This window comes from Branchiostoma lanceolatum, chromosome 1 (genome assembly GCF_035083965.1).
Source record: "Branchiostoma lanceolatum isolate klBraLanc5 chromosome 1, klBraLanc5.hap2, whole genome shotgun sequence".
Classification (NCBI taxonomy): Eukaryota; Metazoa; Chordata; class Leptocardii; order Amphioxiformes; family Branchiostomatidae; genus Branchiostoma; species Branchiostoma lanceolatum.
The window spans coordinates 38,371,271-38,392,280 of NC_089722.1; the positions used below are offsets into that span (position 1 = coordinate 38,371,271).

At 45.0% G+C, this 21,010-nt stretch overlaps 1 protein-coding gene across 1 annotated transcript; it reads right to left on the bottom strand.

Annotated features, from left to right (window-relative positions):
- Positions 1–882: 882 nt before the first annotated feature.
- On the bottom strand, positions 883–19,286 carry LOC136422030 (uncharacterized). Its single transcript, XM_066409650.1, has 18 exons — positions 17,439–19,286; positions 16,666–17,043; positions 13,806–13,936; positions 13,072–13,515; positions 12,837–12,893; positions 12,237–12,350; positions 11,468–11,607; positions 10,511–10,595; positions 9,762–9,878; positions 8,708–8,755; positions 8,165–8,274; positions 7,768–7,856; positions 7,132–7,205; positions 6,696–6,788; positions 6,341–6,422; positions 3,883–4,297; positions 2,897–2,983; positions 883–2,437 (listed from the first exon to the last, which is right to left on the bottom strand). Exons 1-18 carry the CDS (start codon positions 17,444–17,446, stop codon positions 1,022–1,024), a joined length of 3,888 nt encoding a protein of 1,295 aa, XP_066265747.1. The 5' UTR covers positions 17,447–19,286; the 3' UTR covers positions 883–1,021.
- Positions 19,287–21,010: the final 1,724 nt, after the last annotated feature.

Below are 21,010 nucleotides of genomic sequence, written 5' to 3' on the forward strand. Positions count from 1 at the left end.
TGTATGTCCCTTGTTTGGGGGGGAAATTTATCTCTAAAGACCATTTAACCCTGCGTTACGTGTGATACATATAGGTATGAACTTCCTTTTTAGAAAGTACACCTATTCCTTCAAGCTACTGGTTTCATTAAGATCTTCACGGCCATTTCGGGTGGAAGCGATAAAAATGGCGTTTTTTTTGCGCCACAGCCGCAGTTGCGGCTATCATATAACCGTTCTTGACTACGGCCAGTAAACGTTACGATAAAGTTGACACTGGCGCGATGTATGGAAAGATGTAAATACATGGATCTATTTCTAATATATGACAATTTTAAAGAACTAATCTAATATACCATAAAGAACAGTAGAGACAATATATCTGAATGCCAATGCTCTAAAACAGCCTGAATTGCCCATACCTCGAACATAACTGTAGGTGTAACAGTGGATCTCTTTAGATTCATCGCTTTTTATTTTGGCGGTATTATGATTCGTGGCGGTATCATGGTAGTGGACGTTAAATATGTATGCGTCTTACCTTCTTTATGATTTTTACTCATGACCAACAGGTGCCAATTTATCACCTCCTGAAAGCGCTAACATATACAGGCTACTCGTTTCTCTCGAAAGGAGTTGGGACTGTTAACGTTTGGTTGTTAGAATAATTTTGAGCACCTTAGTTACTTTTGCCAAAAAGGTTACGTTTTTGGTATCGGTTGTGTGTATTTTTGTGGTTTAGTACAACCAAAGATCGTTGAACTCAAAGGGTTTGACGTTGAATGTGAGTTGTTACACAACTCACCATCACTGTGCTGTCTTTGTCCTTTTATTCATTAATATGACATGGTCATTGTAATGACAATGCAATAATTCTAATACAGAAATTTTCAGACTGCCATGTTCAAGTCAAGTCAACGCCTTTATTTTTCTTCTAAATGCTCGTGTACTCGCACTTGCTTTTACTCTAGCTGACACACATAACCGAGCGCGAGCTAGGTGTGACAACTTTACTACAGTAATGGCACAAGCTTCAGAACTGTCAGGGATGCTGGGGTCGGGCGCCACGTGGCTGGTTCGTGGGGAAGACTCCTGGGTGCTGGGGTCGGGCGCCATGTGCCTGGTTCGTGGGGAAGACTCCTGGGTGCTGGGGTCGGGCGCCATGTGCCTGGTTCGTGGGGAAGACTCCTGGGTGCTGGGGTCGGGCGCCACGTGCCTGGTTCGTGGGGAAGACTCCTGGGTGCTGGGGTCGGGCGCCACGTGCCTGGTCCGTGGGGAAGACTCCTGGGTGCTGGGGTCGGGCGCCATGTGCCTGGTCCGTGGGGAAGACTCCTGGGTGCTGGGGTCGGGCGCCATGTGCCTGGTTCGTGGGGAAGACTCCTGGGTGCTGGGGTCGGGCGCCATGTGCCTGGTTCGTGGGGAAGACTCCAGGGTGCTGGGGTCGGGCGCCACGTGCCTGGTTCGTGGGGAAGACTCCTGGGTGCTGGGGTCGGGCGCCATGTGCCTGGTTCGTGGGGAAGACTCCTGGGTGCTGGGGTCGGGCGCCATGTGCCTGGTTCGTGGGGAAGACTCCTGGGTGCTGGGGTCGGGCGCCATGTGCCTGGTTCGTGGGGAAAACTCCTGGGTGCTGGGGTCGGGCGCCATGTGCCTGGTCCGTGGGGAAGACTCCTGGGTGCTGGGGTCGGGCGCCATGTGCCTGGTTCGTGGGGAAGACTCCTGGGTGCTGGGGTCGGGCGCCATGTGCCTGGTCCGTGGGGAAGACTCCTGGGTGCTGGGGTCGGGCGCCACGTGCCTGGTCCGTGGGGAAGACCCCTGGGTGCTGGGGTCGGGCGCCACGTGCCTGGTTCGTGGGGAAGACTCCTGGGTGCTGGGGTCGGGCGCCACGTGCCTGGTTCGTGGGGAAGACTCCTGGTAGCTGGGGTCGGGCGCCACGTGCCTGGTCCGTGGGGAAGACTCCTGGGTGCTGGGGTCGGGCGCCATGTGCCTGGTCCGTGGGGAAGACTCCTGGGTGCTGGGGTCGGGCGCCATGTGCCTGGTCCGTGGGGAAGACTCCTGGGTGCTGGGGTCGGGCGCCATGTGCCTGGTCCGTGGAGAAGACTCCTGGGTGCTGGGGTCGGGCGCCACGTGCCTGGTCCGTGGGGAAGACTCCTGGGTGCTGGGGTCGGGCGCCATGTGCCTGGTCCGTGGGGAAGACTCCTGGGTGCTGGGGTCGGGCGCCATGTGCCTGGTCCGTGGAGAAGACTCCTGGGTGCTGGGGTCGGGCGCCACGTGCCTGGTCCGTGGGGAAGACTCCTGGTAGCTGGGGTCGGGCGCCACGTGCCTGGTCCGTGGGGAAGACTCCTGGGTGCTGGGGTCGGGCGCCATGTGCCTGGTCCGTGGGGAAGACTCCTGGGTGCTGGGGTCGGGCGCCATGTGCCTGGCTCGAGGGAAGCTGCCTTGGTAGGTCAGGGTGGTGACGCTGTTCCGATTCATAAGAAAAAAAAACAATTCGGTGAAACAATTGTGCAATTTTGTTGCTGACAGGGCACTGTCAACCGGAGAGGCTACTTATGCTTCGGTCCCATTTCCAATCCTGGGCCCTACCGGGCTGTTTGCAAAAAGGAAAAAAAATTCACACAAAAAAATACAAAATATATGGGAGGAATTGTTTACGTTTTGTGTCTTTTGTTGTCTTTTATATAATATTTTTCGTTCCCACAAGCTGCCCGGCCAGGTCCCGGATTGGGCCGTAGAATAAAAGGGGATTACTATGAGGCCTACTTGTCTTCGTGCTAGCGAGAGTGCCGACCATGAAGCGTGAATTATGTCATAAAGCGATGGTGTTTAAGCAGATACGAAAGCATACACATGTACTATAAAAGCTGTCCTTGTGATTATGTATCTAATGTGTCTAAGTGCAAGGCAACCTGAAACCTACCCCGGCCACGGTCCTTGTTTGGGTTGTTGTTGTTGTTGTTATTATTCTTGTTGTTGTGACGCTGAACTTGAAGTGCCAGGACTGCCTCTATTGTACATAAATAACCGTACGTTAATCAGAAAGTAAAGGAAAATCCTAGTTTGACAAAGCAATTTCTAAAGTCGGTCAAACTCACTTCTATGTATATACAATTCTTCTAGATTGTATCCAAGTTTGAATTTAATCAATGAAGTACAACGTTACACCGTATATCAAGCAGCCATTTTGCTAGACATTACATCCTGACATTTCATCCAAATGGTGCGGTTAAAAACAATTACCGTTCTTCGTATTACTTGTAGCAAATGAGGAGATAGTAGGAAAGCTTTTCAGGTGTGTATTTGAGTCCTATAATGGAATACACCTGGAATACACCTACAATGGTATAGATTTCGCTTTAACTTATTCGTGATGCCATTTAAGTCCCAATTTATACATAATCTGAACTTCATCATGTACATCTCTGTATAAGCTATCTGCATACTAATATCATGGAAATCCGCCTTTCCCTAGTTCAGTTATTCTCCTGAATTGGAAGATTTTGACGAAAATGCCCCTGCAGTTCCAGAGCACGCCAAAACCAATGTCCTTGCCAAAACCTACATCACTTCTTCCTTTCCCCACAAGCTATCTGCCACCAACAAATTAATACCATAGCATATTAATACCATATATATATATATATACCATATACAAGGTATATATATATATATATATATATATATATATATATATATACCATATATATATACCTTGCAGTACTAAGGTCACATACCAATACCTACCCACATACCAAATATCATCGTAATGATCTATCGAAAGGTTCTTGAGTTATACATAAATCCGGAAACACAAACAAACAAACAAATACACACACGGACAGATATACAGCCACACCCAAAACTCTATCCCCATTTTCAAAGGAGAAATTAGGAGAAGAATATCACCACAACTTCCGCTACTGTCTGGCCCCCCTGCTGTTCTGTGACGTCGTCGGAGTTCGGAGGGACGGTCTCTCCCCCCTGCTGTTCCGTGACGTCGTCGGGGTTCGGAGGGACGGTCTCTCCCCCCTGCTGTTCCGTGACGTCGTCGGGGTTCGGAGGGACGGTCTCTCCCCCCTGCTGTTCCGTGACGTCGTCGGGGTTCGGAGGGACGGTCTCTCCCCCCTGCTGTTCCGTGACGTCGTCGGGGTTCGGAGGGACGGTCTCTCCCCCCTGCTGTTCCGTGACGTCGTCGGGGTTCGGAGGGACGGTCTCTCCCCCCTGCTGTTCCGTGACGTCGTCGGGGTTCGGAGGGACGGTCTGATCCGCAAGGGCCATGTCTTGATCATCGCGCAGAGTTCGTGTCTCTAGAATTCTGTTCCTAGTGTGTTCCAGTTAAAAAGCAACTTGGTTTATATTGGTCTAGAAACAGTATGCAGACGCATGACAACCTCAGGGGTCATGTTTGTTTAAAAATCGGATAATAGACGATAACATTAAAGGCATTTTATGAGACTTGAAATGTGAATAAGAAACTCCAATTTCTAGTCTTCTCTACACATAGAAATTTTCAATAACACTATACCATTGCATATCGACATGAAAGGGCCAAAGATACGATGTTGTGTAGTGAGAACTGATAGAAAATCCAAGCCCTAAAGCCTCCGTCACAAATCAAGAAATTAGCTCGGCCGACTTGTCGGCGAGCTCCAAATGGCGGGCGAAGTACGACCGACGTCCTGTCGATTCTACGGGCTTCGGGCGAATTTTCGGAGCTCGGCCGACGTTCGCGTGTCACTGGAAGCTGCGCTTAGATTCAGCGAGGCCTCGGCGACGATTTTTGAACTCGCACAGCTCGTCAACAGTTTGCCCGTAGCTCGCCCGAGCAACGCCCAGCGCTCGGCCAATATTCGGGCGGGCATCCGAGGATTTTAGACCCGATTTTTGGTCGGTCGGAGGTCGCCCGAACTCTTCGGCCTCGTGCGAGCCTCGCACGGGCCTTGAACAATAATCGGACGACCGTCGTCAGTGTTCCGGCCGACTCATGAAAAGTAAGGCGTGCTTCGGGCGAGCGTTGTGCAGGTGTTGATGGGAGCTTGGACGGGCCTCGGCCGAACTCCTTCTTGTTTATAGATAAAAGGAAACGACAGTTTGGTTTATAACATAAGATGATAAATGATACTGCAATATTAACTAATACTAATTTCAACTTGTCGAAGAATGCTGCCAAACTTTTCTAATGAAAGACAATTCAATGCAAAGTTAAATTTTCATTAAAGAAAATTATAAATAAAATGTTGACACCGAAGACAATGCTTCTTGTTTCCATTTTGGTATTGGTTTGGATGTTTCAATTTGTATATTAATGAAGTGGGGCTTGACTTTTGAGCTTTGACTTCACTTCCTGAGTTTTTTCTCCACAAAATGACTAGTTGAAAGTCCACTGAGTCATTATAGATCTATGTTTGTCTGCCGAGGCACGCCCAGGCGTCGGCAGGGCGTCGATAGGCTTGTCAACGGTCGGTCGAAGCTCGGACGGCGTTCGCCCGAGCTTCGGTCGATTTCTACTTGGTGAAAATTTTTGGATCGGGGTTAAACGACTGATCTGTTGACTTTGTGGCTCCTGCACTTGTATTTTGATTGGTCTATAACAAAATTCCTCTTTATGTGATTATTTTCAGTGTGCCCACCTACTTCACTTGTGCCCTACAGATTTGCCACAACTCAGAAAGTAAAGTTGGTCCAAATTTGAGACTGTTACCAGGCCATTTGATTCTGACTTCGTCCGTGTCCAAGAGATGGTACCGTCTTATGTGGGATTTATGATTATTAGCGTTCGACGGACGTCGTCCGAGCTCTGTTCAATTTGTGACGGGGCAGGTTTTCAGTGAAAAATACGGTCGACGCTCGGGCGAATTTGAAATTCGGCGAGCTTCCGGCGATCTACAAAATCGGCCGATGCTCGCATGAATTGTGACGCCGGCTTTATAGACTGATCCTGACTGTCCATCAGAATTACCGGTTCGACCAATGAGAGAGTGAATGCATGTCTGTCAAATATTTTCATCTTTATGTTTTAATTTTGCATTTCTACGTTTTGACGGAGGTGGGCGGGGCGATGGTATCGGTCTATTTACACTAGGCGCGTAAAACTAAAAGGTCACCATGCAGCTTATTTTTGTGCCGATTTTTTACACTCTTTATAAGAAATCCGCACGCTAATGTGGTTAACAGTGGCATTAAATGTCAATGTCATAAAACGCTCTGGGTGTCTTTAACATGCAGGGGATTTTGGTTGCACTCGACCAACTGCAAGTTCGTCAAATATGCCCGTGTATCCTTTTTACATCTACATGAAGGTATACAAACTCCACAGAAATACGTTGCATACCAGGAAGTATTATATTATCAACAAAAAACATACCGGTTTCTCTGGAACTCATATAAGTACAGCCGACAATCGGCAATGCCATCAAGAATGGCCACCACAGTTCTGGGAACAGCGTCTGCAAGCGTGATACACCAATGTAGACATTTGACAAATGACGAAGTGTGATTGTCAACGCCAGTTTCATCGGATATAAAAAAAAAATGAACTCTGAAAAATGCGGACAAGACCTGGTCCACAAATAGCATACAAATGCAAAAGTCACTGGAGGTGATAGAATATCGTGTTTACAACGACTGTTCACGTCTTAATCAAAGGATTTAGTTCGATACATGGGACAGCATAACAATCAAGTGATTTTTAAGTTGATGAAATTTTAATCTATGCGTACCTTCGAACCAGCGGGAAATGCCCATCCGAGCGTGTCCCCTTGGAGTCAGGATCAGCATCACGGGGCTTCTGAGGGATCCACTGTACTGAGCAACTGAGGTGAAAATAAGAAATGCCGATATTTTGATTTCTACCAAACTATTCGCTAAGTTTACTAATTACATATTTTAGAATCACGACCAAAGTCTGAATGCCAGTGGCGTGGTGTAGGCAAAATTTGGCCGCACCGATCGTGCCGACTAACCACTGCTTGATTCTTTAGCTCTTCCAACTTATTCCTGAGCAAGTTCAGGGCATGTAGGAGAACTGTCGGAAAGTCCAATTTGGCAAGGTGTAAACAGTCTGAGGAAATAAGAAGTGTCCACCAAAATATCGACCAGTTTTCCGAATGTCGACATCGTTGGATCGTAACATCGATCTGCTGTATTTTTACTTACCTTCATCCGCATCTTGAGTGCCTTCTTCATACGGCCAGAAGTTTGTGATGTTGGCGGCCGTGGCATCTATATTCCTGCAGTACAGTACGTGCCCATTTGTTGTCATACAGGACATTTAAAAGTGCCTAAAACTATATACTAATTAAAATTCTCAGAGATTGCACAATGAGTCCTCTCGACAAATGGAAGGGTATATGGAATATACCAATATCTGTTTCCCAAACATGTCACACATCGAAACTGTGTTAGTTATTTAGTTAAAATCCTCCCACACTATAAGGTGTATAGGGCGGTGCCCATCTCCGTTTCGTAGCCGTGGGCAACACTGAGTGCAATTACTGCAGCAGGGGGCTAGTCCACTGGCAGTGGAGTGTGTTTAACTTCCATACTGTTTCAGAAGTATGTACCATTTTTATAAAGTCTTTGGTATGACTCAATGCGCCTCTTGTTCAGGTACCCAGGCACGAACTCGGGCCTTCTGGTCAAGATAATTTGAACCAGATGTGGTAGTGACAGAAGAGCAGACCACTACACCACAGGGACACCTGTGTAATATTGATACAAAGATAGCAAAATACAATTTCGACTAAAACACAATTATCTAGCGGTATCCCTTGAAAACCCTGTCAAGTTTACCTGAGCATATCTCGTATTAACTCAATCGTTCTCTCGTTGACCAGCATGACGAGAAGAAGCCTTACATCCATGCATGACTGGGCGCGCATCTGTCAGAATAAACAGTGGATAAATCTCCAAATCTTATGCGGTGAAAATTCATGATTGTATAATACGTCTGTGGACTGCAATCATGGTAAATACAATACCGCGCCTGATTCCCTATAATGCTGGCGCTCCTTTTGTCCGCAAACATATCGAGAGCCGATTGAAAACGACAATGCCAATGCACTGTAATTAGGCACTGTCAAAATTCCTCAATGCACATTTATGATTTTTCACTGACTAAACGGACCATTGAGACAATTGTATATTATAAATACTTTTTGTTAGAAACTTTTCATAAAATCTCACCTACCTCACTAAAAGGTAAAGGCCAAACGTGTGGCACACCTTCCGATGGGCCAACGATTAGCCGCATGAGTGTCTGCAGACGCGCTGCCCTGGCAACCCGGCCACCGATTCCCTCTGAGTATAAAATAACAGAGTACTTCAGTTCAGCGGAGGACAAAAACCTTAACGATATTCTAGCACCAAGTGTATTTGCCTCGAGTTGTACATCCTGACGTTATTTGAGCCTGCCCCCTAGCGACTTTCGATTATTATTATGTGACATTTTGCATTGTATGTTTTGAACATTATTATGACATGATAAATATGGTAGATGTCTTTTTGGCTACTAAAAATTAATGAAGGGCTTGGCCCCAAGTGAATTCCTTTAAACACGTGTCTGTTCTATTCGGGAACTTTGTAACGATATGACTTAAAGAATCTTTCGCGATCTGTTGGTATCCATAAGCATTTAACGGCAGTTTTTTCTAGAAGATAGATATCGATTTCAGAAATTAGCGAAACGTTCGGTGAAGCAAGTGTAAAATGGAAATGAAAAAAAAAAACTGACCTGGCACATCAAATCCTCGATCCGTAGTGTCCTCCGCAATTTGTCCGCCTTAAAAAAAGATTTATAATATCGCGCATTCAATAAATGATTGGGAAGCTTGCCTCATGATAATATTGGACGCCTATCTGTGTCTGCTGCTGTTTAAAGGCAACCAAAGCAATGTTATGGCCCGATTATGGGATTTTAAAAGTCATCTTATCTAGTTTATAGCTATACATGATTAGTTCAAGCAACACTATCACAATGTATAGCGACGTCCATGATGCAAAAATATGACTTCGTTGTAATATGATTACTCACTGAAAATCGTCGCCAGATTTGTGTTAGGCTTACGAACCTAAGGGGATCATCGTTTGGTATGGCATGGCCATGGTCTTAATATTCATGAGTTTTTTTATCGCCCCAAAGGCTTACATTTTATAAATCGTGTTTTACATGGGCGTAAAAAAAGCTATAGGAAATGCACAAATGTCATTCATTCTCTGTTGAGCACATTTAATGTTGATGACATGTACTGTAGATCATGTGAACAAATTGCCAACTACCAGTTGGCATACAATTCCTTTTTATGGCAATTGCAAATAAATTGCTGTCGAACTTTACCTGTTAATTTCGTCCGTTACAAACGAGCTTTCATCAGTTTGACGCTTGAGACCAGTCGGGCTGGCTGAAAGGAAATTTCCCACCGATATAGACGCACGTTCATGCAGTCGTTCATTTTTTGGGCCACGGACTCTTTTAGGTACCCACTCGGAGCAATACAGGAATGAGACCTTATCAGACAAATGTGCTGGACATTTTTAGTAAAGGTCACTACAATAATATTGCAGCATTCGTTTTATTTCCATTTTTCGGTCCCTGATATTGCTTTGGTTGCCTTTACTTTCTTGAGTATATCAAAATCCAAATTCGAATTCGTCGGAATTGCTTAATCACCTATATAAGATATGCTGTACAGCTGTCAACTTACGTCAATGTTAGAAAGAAATGTATGATAAACGTTCAGGGGGCAGATATTAACAACTCACACCGAACTGAATTGTGTTTTTTCTACCTGTTGGTATAAAGGCCTCTGCAACAGTGGGTCCTTCACCTCTACAGCTCTTTTTTTCAACGAACCAAGGAGGAGTAGCTCCTTTCTGCGTTATCATTGCATACGACTCTCCGTTCCCTGTTATGGAATGTAAACATTCATTCAATAAGTGTCAACCACTACAGGAACCCGACAGGGTCATACATGTCAATTACTTTGAATTTGTATCCAATGATGTCGCAATTCTTCAATTCGGCAAAAGCACGAAATGCAGTTGGCCTCAATCTCTCTTCTCACGACCAACCGGAAAATGGAGGTCAGCTTATTAGAGAAATCAAGTTCAGAATTGACAGCTGTCAATCATATCACACAGTGCGGGGTAGGGTTGTGAGTTAGAATCCTGACTATCAAAGACCTCTGACCAAAAACAGTCCCCTAGGAGTTGATGATCTAACAGGTATCAGGGCTGTCCACTGAGAGTAGATGGCCAAGATACCCATTATAGGTGAAAAATTGTCAGAAACAAGTAAATAAGGTCAAAATTTGGACACCACAGTACAGGTTCTTATAGTAGGTACCTGCATCCCCTTTTGTGGTAAAACAAAAGTCAATACAGGGACTCTGACATGCCTAAAAGTAATACGAGTGTGTAGAAACCATCAAAATGGGATAATTCATTGATAACTGAGTCTCCCCTTAAACTAAGGCAATGGTGTCGTAGGTTAGAACCTCTGTTGATGGTATATATGGATACAAATGAGACACAGTACCTGGGGGAGTAGCTGTAGCTCCGTACTGTCCCAGGTCGACTTGGGTGTCGCCTGTGTCGTGGACAACTATAACTATGATCCGTCCCTGCAGCAGAATAGGAGCAACTATAAGAGAGATACTATTCTAGTATACGAGGGTGAGTCATTAAGGTTCGCCTTTTGCTTCATAACAGGCTCATTTTTTCATCAAATGAGTTGAAATTTGGCACCAATGTAAAGGCAGATATCGTATTGGGTCTGAACCATCTCAGTTTGTTGTTCAAATTACCATGACAGACTGAGCTGATTTCAAGCTGACCACAGCATGGTTTGTCCGTCGGAAGCAAGATCAGTTCCTCTCTGAGTCACTTTCGATTACAGTTAGAAGCTAAAATTACACATGTATAGCGACGAATGTCTCTGTAGGTGACATGTCAATTTTCCTTCCTGACATCTTAACAGTCCTTGTTTTACAGCTGCTAGAATGGAGTGAGGTGTGAATTTAGAGGCGGTTGAATTCATAGCCGAAAACGTAATCTGTTGATTAAAGGTTTTGTACATTTTTCCAACAATCAAGAGGAAAAAATTGTACTCATTTATTAAGTGTCGTTCTTAAGCTATGGGATCCGGGAAAGTAGTCTACAGAAACCGTTAATCAACATAATGGGTTTCCAGGACCATGACAACCGCTCTGAATTCAACACATACCTCACTCCACTGTAGAAAAGAAAGTAGAAAAATTGACTAAATTTCAGATTTGAAAATTAGCATGTGGCTTATAAAATTATGGCTATTGATATATGTGCAGTTTCAGTCCCCTACAATGGCTAAAATTGGGTCAGATCAATGTTGAAACCTCCCTTGTACTGCTCTTTGCTTCCGACGGACAAACTTGGGTGTGGGCAGTTTGAAATCAGCTCTGTCTCGTACGATCACGGGAAATTTGTGGAATCTTTCCGGCGGCTAGACTACGGTTACCTCTTCAACGTGGTCCAAGAAAGTAGTCATTCGTCTGGCCGCGCCAGCTCCGCCGCCACCCGTGTGTGTGTCGAAAGCAGCCTTTTTCACAATGTCTCCCGTCCGCTTCTTAACGATGAAGACCTGGTGACCGCGTGAATCTGGAGATATATGGAAAATAGACAATCGTGAGTGCCTATACATGATATAATTGTTCAATTATTGGGTAGGGGTGGCCGACTTCTCTCTCTTGGAAGCCAGGGACTGAATTGCGAGGAGCGCACATTTGGCGGGGCTGAATCGCAAGGGTCTGGAGTGACTGCCATTCGGCGCGCAGGTGACGTCAATACGACGATTGCCCATGTACGACCATAGGACTGTAGGTTTTGAACCTGTCACACCGGGAAGGACCCCTACTCTTTTCGATAAGTTCGGTGGGTTCTTGGCGTGTCCGAAGAGTGGCTCTCCTCAAACACGGAACGTCTATTTAACGCCCTATCCGAGGGAAATCCCTAACCGAAGCTCGGTACTCGCTCAGGTGTAAATAACACGTTATATCAGTGGTTACGAACTTGATTGGCGAACTTGACGAACTCATGAACTGTCGGTTGTGGCCGAAACACCATACTGATTGCGCCATACGATGCCACGAATCAAGCGAATTAGGATTAATCGTCGATTCAAAGTAACACGTACGTAGTTCAAACGATTTTGGAAAAAGAGAAGTATTAATCAATGTGCTATAATTGGAAAGAAAACATGCACAACAACTCCCTTGACGTATACTAACCGTCTTCATCAATCACGTGCCTCTGCCCATTGATGGCGACGTAAGTGCCGCCATCCTCTGTACCCGGATCGTCGTGTCCAGACGAGTGGGCTCTCACGGTGAAACCATTGGTGGCTGTCAAAACAACAATGTTTTTGCATTAAGTACATCTGTACATAGCACATTAAAAAGTGGCTCAAACAAAAAGTCAGCGACTGTCCTACTGCAAGTATTGGGATGTGCTCTATCAGCGCAGTCCAACCTTCACTCAACAGGTGGTCAGTTCAGACTTCACTTACTCCGACTGATTAAGCGTCAGAAAACCGAACACGTCTTAGACCATAACATATCCAGAATAGCCACATCAGACCCGACAATTATCGAAATTGACCTTTATCTTCCCACAATTTACCCATATGCCAAACGTCATTTAAGTCCACCCGCATGTTCTTGAGTTCTGCAGGTCACAAATATGTTAAAGCAATAAATACAGTCACACCAACACAAGCTCACACATGCATGCACATCAAATACAACACCTTTTTTCATGAGGGAGATAAATGTAAAAATAAGCAATGCTCTATTCAATATTTAATTTCACGCTTCATGTGGCCGACCTACCGTTAGCTGTGCCCGATGAATCCCAGTCTCCCACGACAGCGCTCTGAACAATGTAGCCTTAAAGATAAAATCAGAAGAAAGAATGATGTTTTATGTAATATCATCGTTGGAATTTTCGTTTTAATTTGCAGTGTATGCATTTCAGAATCACAAAACCATTAAGGGTCTAAGCGAACTTCCCTGTCTTTCACGTCTTACAATATATAAACATAACAATTGTGATAACAAGACATACTTCTGCTGATGGTGGGCATGTTTGTACCGACGTTCTCATTCTCTTGTCCCATCCCATCGTCGTCAGACCAATCCAACAACGGATCCGGAGAAGTAGGTGGAGGCGAGTTGCTTGTCAGTGGGCGCGTGGTGTTCTCTGCCGTCCCTTGCAGCGCTGTGTCGTCCATTGCATTCTCCCTGCGGGCAAGTGTTGGGCGCGTGGTGTTCTCTGCCGTCCCTTGCAGCGCTGTGTCGTCCATTGCATTCTCCCTGCGGGCAAGTGTTGGGCGCGTGGTGTTCTCTGCCGTCCCTTGCAGCGCTGTGTCGTCCATTGCATTCTCCCTGCGGGCCTGTGTTGGGCGCGTGGTGTTCTCTGCCGTCCCTTGCAGCGCTGTGTCGTCCCTTACATTCTCCCTGCGGGCCTGTGTTTGGCGCGTGGTGTTCTCTGGTCCGGGTGCCTGTCTCTCTGAAGAGTAGTCAAAGTTAGTTGTAGTGGCAGATCATGTTTATTTCTATACATCTAGAATACTGACAGAGATGGGCTAAAAACAAATCAAGGAAACAAACAAACAAGATAAAAGTTGGCGTACAAGCCTCCGTTTCACCACTAAGCTCTAATACCCAACTGGCTACATGTCCTTGATAATCTAATTACATGTATATGCAACTGAAACAACTTAATGATGACAGAAATGCATAAAGATTATCAAAATTCATAAAAAAGTCACACAGATTATTAGCAACAATGGGACGTACCGATAAACATATACACCCTTCCGTCATGGCGACTGTTCGCCTTCAGGACTTGAGCTGATGGAAACCCAGCTTCGCCGATACCTTGCATACCTGCCGGAGGGCGCACCCGGTAGCGGTACAGGCGCGTGTTCCTATAGGAGATAGAGTTTGGGTCATTTTTTTGATATACGTATTCCGCAACAAATGACCAAAGGCAGAAAACGACAACTGTACTTTGTGGGGCACAGACGAGCCAGAGACGTGCAGCCTTTCAAGTCGGTATGCTAATTATTTGATATGTTCTGTAACATCTGTGTTGTATTTTCCTACACATGGGTATGTTGAAATTGTTCGTGTCCTCCTATCAGACCCCAAAGGTACCAGTAGTAGAAATTGGCCAAGTCAAGTTTAAATTTCGGCCGGATATTTAATTTAGTTCAGGGCGGTCAGGAAACAAACACAACCAACAAAGTCTATATAAATTTTAATTATAACAATTATTGAAATGCACACATAAAAGGCTCGTTCTCAACGAAATGTGCAAAATAGCGATTTTTAGGTTCGATAATTTGATCAGCTCATTTCCCAAGCACTCCTACCTCATTTTTAGGTAAACATCTCCTTTTATGATCCCAAAAATATGACAGCTAGTTTATCACGGGAGGTTACCGAAAATTTTTGAGTTTTGTTTAGATGTTTACCAAGATTTTTGCGACAAAGATCTTGAACATCAGTTAATTGAATATATCAATAATAAACCAAACAATAAATCAATATAAATGGCGACCTAAAATTGGCCAGAGCGCCATGAGAGCGCCGAACTCCTGGAAAACGTGCTCAATTGGAATCTCTACGGCGACCTTTGAGCGCTCTCAGCGCGACCAAAATGTCAAATGTCAGCAACTTTTTAAAGATTTCACAGATCACTCAACGAATTCCAGAGATAAAGAACGAATTTTTGTTACGTTTGGTGTGCTTTGTGGTCTTCTAAGTCATACCTTTACCTCTTGCATCATATTTGAATGATAAAATCAAGGGGAAAACAGATTCAATTTTAGTCGCTGCACGGTCGCTCAGTTTGTGTCTTAAGTAATATATGTATGTTCAACTTGTTTTTTCTGTGTTGTCTGTCATGTTAACTGTTTGCAATGAATATATCTTATCATTCTACGTTACAATAGAAACGTAAATCACAGAATTTTGAAACACATTTTGAACCACTGACGATAAAACTTGGAGGGAATTTAATTTGAATGGAAGCAAGTACCTGTGGGTATTGGTCAATGTGTATTACCAACGAGCAAAACTATGATTTGACCACAAGATTCCCAGAAATTCAAGATACACCACTTCAAGAATGAAATTAGTTTGAACTACAGTTAAGCCCATTCAATCCTCATAGAGCGCTCGCTGCGATCCTTGAGCGCTCGCTGCGGCCCTTTGATCCCACCTTGGGCGCTCTCACGGCGCTCACCGCGCTCTCACAGAGCTCTCTCTGCGCTCACCGCGCTCGCTCCGCGCTCTCTCTAGGCGCTCGTTTTTTGATTGCCATCCTCGGCGCTCTCACGGCGAAGGTTTTGAGCATGTTCAAAACCATCGCCGAGGTGACGGCGCGCATGGCACTCTCGCCGCGCTGTCGGCGCTCTCGCCGCGCTGTCGGCGCTCTCAATGGCGCTCTCGCCGCGCTGTCGGCGCTCTCACGGCGATCTGGCCAAAATCAGGTCGCCGTGAGAGCGCGGTGAGAGCGCCGTCCAAGTGGAATGGGGGTATTAGAAAATGGGCAGCGTTCCTACACCAGGCCTTGTTAACAACACAGAGAGCATCAAACGATGGTAACGGAGATTACATTCATAACTGTTATATCTTTTGTTTGGGGAGGTGGTTCACAACTGATAGCAAACACTTCTTACTTGTTACTTTTAGAAGCCAAAAAAGTTTCGAGACTTCAAAAAAACGTAAGTTTGGCACCTCATATGTGGCATATCTTAATGTCAGGAGCGTCTTACTTCAAACAGTAACGGACCTTACAGAATTTGGCGACAGGCATATAAGTCCATCTTGCACTGCGTGCAAGAACAGTGACAGGAGCGATCTGATTTGATTTTTCGGAGGGCTTCGGTACTTGGATCTCTGAACCGAATCGTTACTTCTTCGGCTGCTTTTCAAATTTTGCATGTCTCATCAGGCGACGGCCGCTTTTATGACACCTATTGCTATAATTTCTTCAACCTCAAAGCCCATAAGTAATGTTGTGATGCATTTTTCGTGAAACAAAATAGGTGTTGTGGAAAAATGAAGGAAGCATCGATGGTGCCTGTAATTTGGCTCATATCAAATCGTAAAGGCTGTCGACAGCAATTTGTACCTTTAAACCTTTAAATGAGAACGAGCGATATACGTCGAAAATATCCCAGATCTTACCTCTGCTTGGAGAGTAAGTTTACGTAAGTACAGATATCAACGCTACCAAATACACAGGGTAACAATGGCTCTAAATGTCATAGAGTGTTCCAAAAGTAAAAATAGTGTCCCTGTTACACATGTACAAATAACAGTTTAAGTACTGTACTAATATCAATGCAACCAAATACGGCCATAAATCGATTAGCATTAGTCGGAAGTGCGTCAGGGATCGCGTGGCGACAGCGCCGTCCGAGTGGAATGGGGGTATAACCACAGCGGGACAACCAACATTGTGTAAAGAATTCATCTTGAACTACCCCGAATTTCTCACAAAGGCACTGTCTGCCCCACTTAAGATAACAAAACCCGTCGTATTCATCCCCCCCCCCCCACAAAAAAAAATAATAAAACGATAAAGATAAATCATCGCTGGAGAAACGCTACAAATTTACATAGTTAAAAAATTATGAAAACTTACTGTATCGAAGCCCTCTGGAGTGCATTTCGATCAGCTGGGCGGATGTTGCCAGCTAGAAGTCCGCTCCGGATTGCGCGAAGCGTGTCTAAACTTGTGGATGCGTTGTGGATTTGCACCTCCGCCGTACACAATTCGCGGCCTGCCGGTCGGGAAGGTGCGTCCACCTGGAAGATCGTACGCAACAAAACGAAGGTTCTTACAAAGTGATTTGGGCGGCGTTGGATAGCCCCGGCGGTTTGTTGATTACGGCGAGGATGGGTTTCCACCGCAACGTCTTCAGGTGGATGTCGCACGGGGACTTCCCGATCGTCGGCATTCATCCGCCGTGCTTCCGCTAAAACGTCTTCAAACCCGTCCTCATCTCTGTCGTTGGCCATCCTGTGGAAGTATTATGACTTTAGCGATTGCTATGGAATTACATCACCTGAATCTGGCTACATTCCCGTGTTCTTTTTCTGCGTAACAAAAAGTTGAATTCGAACTTCACTTGACATTTGCGAAATTGCGAAATTTGAAATCAAAGTCTCGTAAAAGCTTCCCTCCTCAAAATTTCACCCAAACCCAGCCCAAGTCCAGTTAGCCTTATTGACTTAACCCCCGTCTCCCAACACCTCTCCTTGGCCTATCAATTTTGTGAGCGGGCCAACACTAACATTAGTAACAAGGCTGGACTCCAGGCCAACACGAATGCATACGACAGAATCCACCAATATTTAACCACAGACAACAATCTACATACATATGTACAAAAACACGTTATCAAAATGTCGTACCTGATCATAAAATTCACTTGAGCAGCTGGCGCGTTGCAGTTCAAGATTAGTCGGCTGTCCTTGAAAAATTCAGGTTAGACACTGCCTTGCTGACCAAACGCCTGTGTGACCAGCGTGTAAGCGGCTCACATCCCTAAACGATCCCAGATGTAGGTTGCGAATGACAAGGTGTTGTTACTGTACACTGTTAATGATGATTGAAGACCTTTATTGTATGTTCGTGCCCCGAGGGGCTAGATACAGGTCGTTTAACACAAACCTAACCAACATCTACATCTATACAGTGAAATATGTAGAGTAATACAGTGAAATATGTACAGTTAATAGTTGTGTCGGCCACGGTTTTATTGAAAGCACATTGCACACACAAATCCTGTACATCCGATAGTTAAAACCTAAAGCCATACTACGACCACTAAAATTGTCATTTGTGCGTCGCCTTTTCGATCTTCTAGAGCGATGTTATCCTACTTTTCTAAACGTCGTGTTACTATGTACGGCGCGTGTCGACTTTACCAAGGAACCCCACGGACTTATTCCGCGCTAAGCCTGAAAGAGGGGGGGGGGAGAAAGAAAATAAAACTTTCCAACAAATTTCCCACTTTCTCCTCGTTTGCCCTACAAGCTGAGAGACACGTGTTATATGTTTGTCAGAGACTACTAGTAGTTGGCACTGCACAATTTCCTTGAGCACCACAATCCCTTAGCCAAGTCACAATTGCCGTGTGGTTGTGAAGTGCGTCGATGACGCCTGGCGCGCTACAGACTGTAGCCGAAACTATCAGTGCCACGAAATGACTAAACGATGAAGAGAATCAGTTGTTGACACGCCCCTGGAGTGCAAGTAGAGGCTCTTGATCAATCAACCGCGAAGGGCCATTCAAGCTCCCATGGATAACGGAAAGATAAACGAGACTAGTGAAATAAAACAAAAATCCTTGAAGTTCAAACAAAGTGCCGACAAGATTAAATGACTACGGGCTTAGCGGACACGTGCTAATGAGTCGATCTGTCGGGCCAGCTATCCCGTGTTGTCACTTCCACTCTGCAACTGCGACCTGAAATTTGCAATGTTTGATAGTAAAGCGTTTTCCTCTCCCCATGTATCATCGCGTACTTAATGCGTATGGCGGGCGGGCAACATATCTAGTGATTTACATGCGGTTTGCAGACCATGCACTATTGTGATCATTGTGGAATTGTTACAAAGTCTTACATTCAGTACCTGACATCCATAAATGATCCCAGATGCTCACTCCACAGTAGGTTACCAATGGCTGTAAAACTTCGTGTGAACATTTGTGTCAGTCAGGCAAATGAGTGCACGATTTCCTGTGCATGCATCTGCTTGCTCTAAAAATGTACAGCCATACTGCGTCCCCTAGAAGTGTTATGCTTCCTTTTCTGGATGTTTTACAGCGAAATTGGCAGCCTCGAAAGTCAGCAGTCTGGAAATTTGTACAATGAGTTTCGTCTGATCGATTCCAATGTGATGTGTGCAAGGTGCTTGGTGGAATTTCAGGAAGGCCTCAATTTGAAACTTCCTTGAGTATACAAATCCATTTCTATGTGACCTTGTTGCGATATCTCCGAATTCATAGTCGTCTTAGATGCCCCGTAATTCTCGACAGACACTTTGCATCCAAGTGTCGCCAAGTATATGCGAACATTTTATATGCGTCTTTTTTATATTCGTCTCGGATGGCTTCCATAGAAAGTGTGAGCCATGCTGCGTCCTTGGCGAGAGTTATAAGTTTTCCGATATAATCGTTTTAAGGAATCCATGCTTTCCCAAACCACTAGTGTTTACAAAGGAAACGCACACACGTATTCAACTTGAACGGCAATACTTATGCATGGGTTCCCTGATAACGACAGAATATACCAATGGATAAACTGTATTTTCAAACCGATACATTTTTCATTTTCGTTTCGCCCTAGGGTTGAGAGAGACGTGCCACACTGTTTTTCCAGCTCAGACCAGATCAGGCCAAGAGATCTGTTATCCCTCAGTAGCTCTGTTCTCTCAATTATCGTGCGGTGGTGAAGCGCGTGTCAAGAATCCCTCTCGCGTGACAGACAAAACAAACAATGGAGGGAATACATCGATATATCGTGAGGTTTTTGACACGTGCCTATAACACGGGTGGTGTCAACTTCGGCACTCTGCCGTGACACAGCAATGACTGCAAGCAAGGAGCATAGGAAACAAGCTGCTGGGGACCCAAACCTACACCACCTCTTTATTACATCACAAGCTATCTGCCACTAAAAATCCATAGCATGTCCAGGTCAAAGGATACAAAACCAGAAGTTTTGCTGCAGTACCAAGGTCACATGAGGGGGGCAAAAACGACCTTGCATTTCGGCTTCAACACACCGGCCCACATATCAAACGTCATCGTCATCCATCAAGAGGTTCTTGAGTTACGCTGACTACTGCAGTGCAGAAACACACACACACACACACACAAACACGCAGACAGACACACCAAAAACTATATCTCCATTTGTCATGGAGATAGTAAAAAAAGATGTTATTGCTTTAACAGTGCCGACAACATAATGACATGACCACGAGTCGCCTTTGCCAGCTATTGTGCAATTCCTGTAATGAAGAATGCATACTGCGAATCATCAACAGTATGGCTTCTGGTTTGAAAGGTTTAGTTGGTACAAACAAGGCGTTCACATTATTAGCATCTAAATTGATATATTTGATACGTATGGCGATCGGGCAACATGTGAAGCCATAACATATCCTCTAGTCGTGTATGTTCTGCCTTAACTTCTAATTTTCACCAACCATAAGAGTTTACAAGAGAGAGAGAGAGAGACAGAGACAGAGACAATATGGCCGTCAATTAAGATTCATAAGGATAGAAGTCCTTTGAACCTATGAATGGAAAAAAAACATACTTTCAAATCGACAAATTTCCCACAACATAACATGACCACGGACTTAACGGACACGTGCTAATGTCTGCTAATGTGTCGCATTTGCCTCTAAAAGAGAAACCATACCTCATTATAAACAGCTTTACTTAGATTAGCAAGGTGACCCGGAAACAATAATTTTTGCCAGTAAGGTGTTTCCCTCTTGATTATAGATTTTGAATTTACCTCTAGAGTTTCATGCATCTAATACAGTAATGTGTACGGAGGTTGGGCAATATGTGATTTGAACATAGATATCGTTTGCAAGGTGGATGCTATTCGAAAACTGTTTTAACAACTTCCCTTGTGCGATCCATAGCCGGATCTCCCGTGGTGACAGTCTAACAGTGCGGCCGGTACCATCACGTTGTAGACTGTGTGTCAATATCGAAGGCTTTCACGTCGATGATCTAATCAATACCAGGATTATACGCTTTGTCAAGGTCCCTTCTTCTACTGCCATTTGTCACGCAGTCGCACAGGATCGAGTTGTCCACATCCCATGCTGATTATGAAGTAGGTCCCAAAAAGCGTGTGCACAGTTATACCGTGCAGGCGATTCCTAACATTTACAGTCTTCAAGTCGATAATTTTTCATGTGCCTCAAATTTTCCTGCCCACTGTGGGGAAACGCC

What these genes read in the sequence shown, in the direction of transcription:
- LOC136422030 (XM_066409650.1), bottom strand. An exon ending in TCTTGGACCACGTTGAAGAG is followed by an intron (nt 10,596 to 11,467) that starts GTAACCGTAGTC and finishes ATTCTGCTGCAG; the next exon opens with GGACGGATCATAGTTATAGT. An exon ending in AGAGGCCTTTATACCAACAG is followed by an intron (nt 8,756 to 9,761) that starts GTAGAAAAAACA and finishes TCTTTTTTTAAG; the next exon opens with GCGGACAAATTGCGGAGGAC.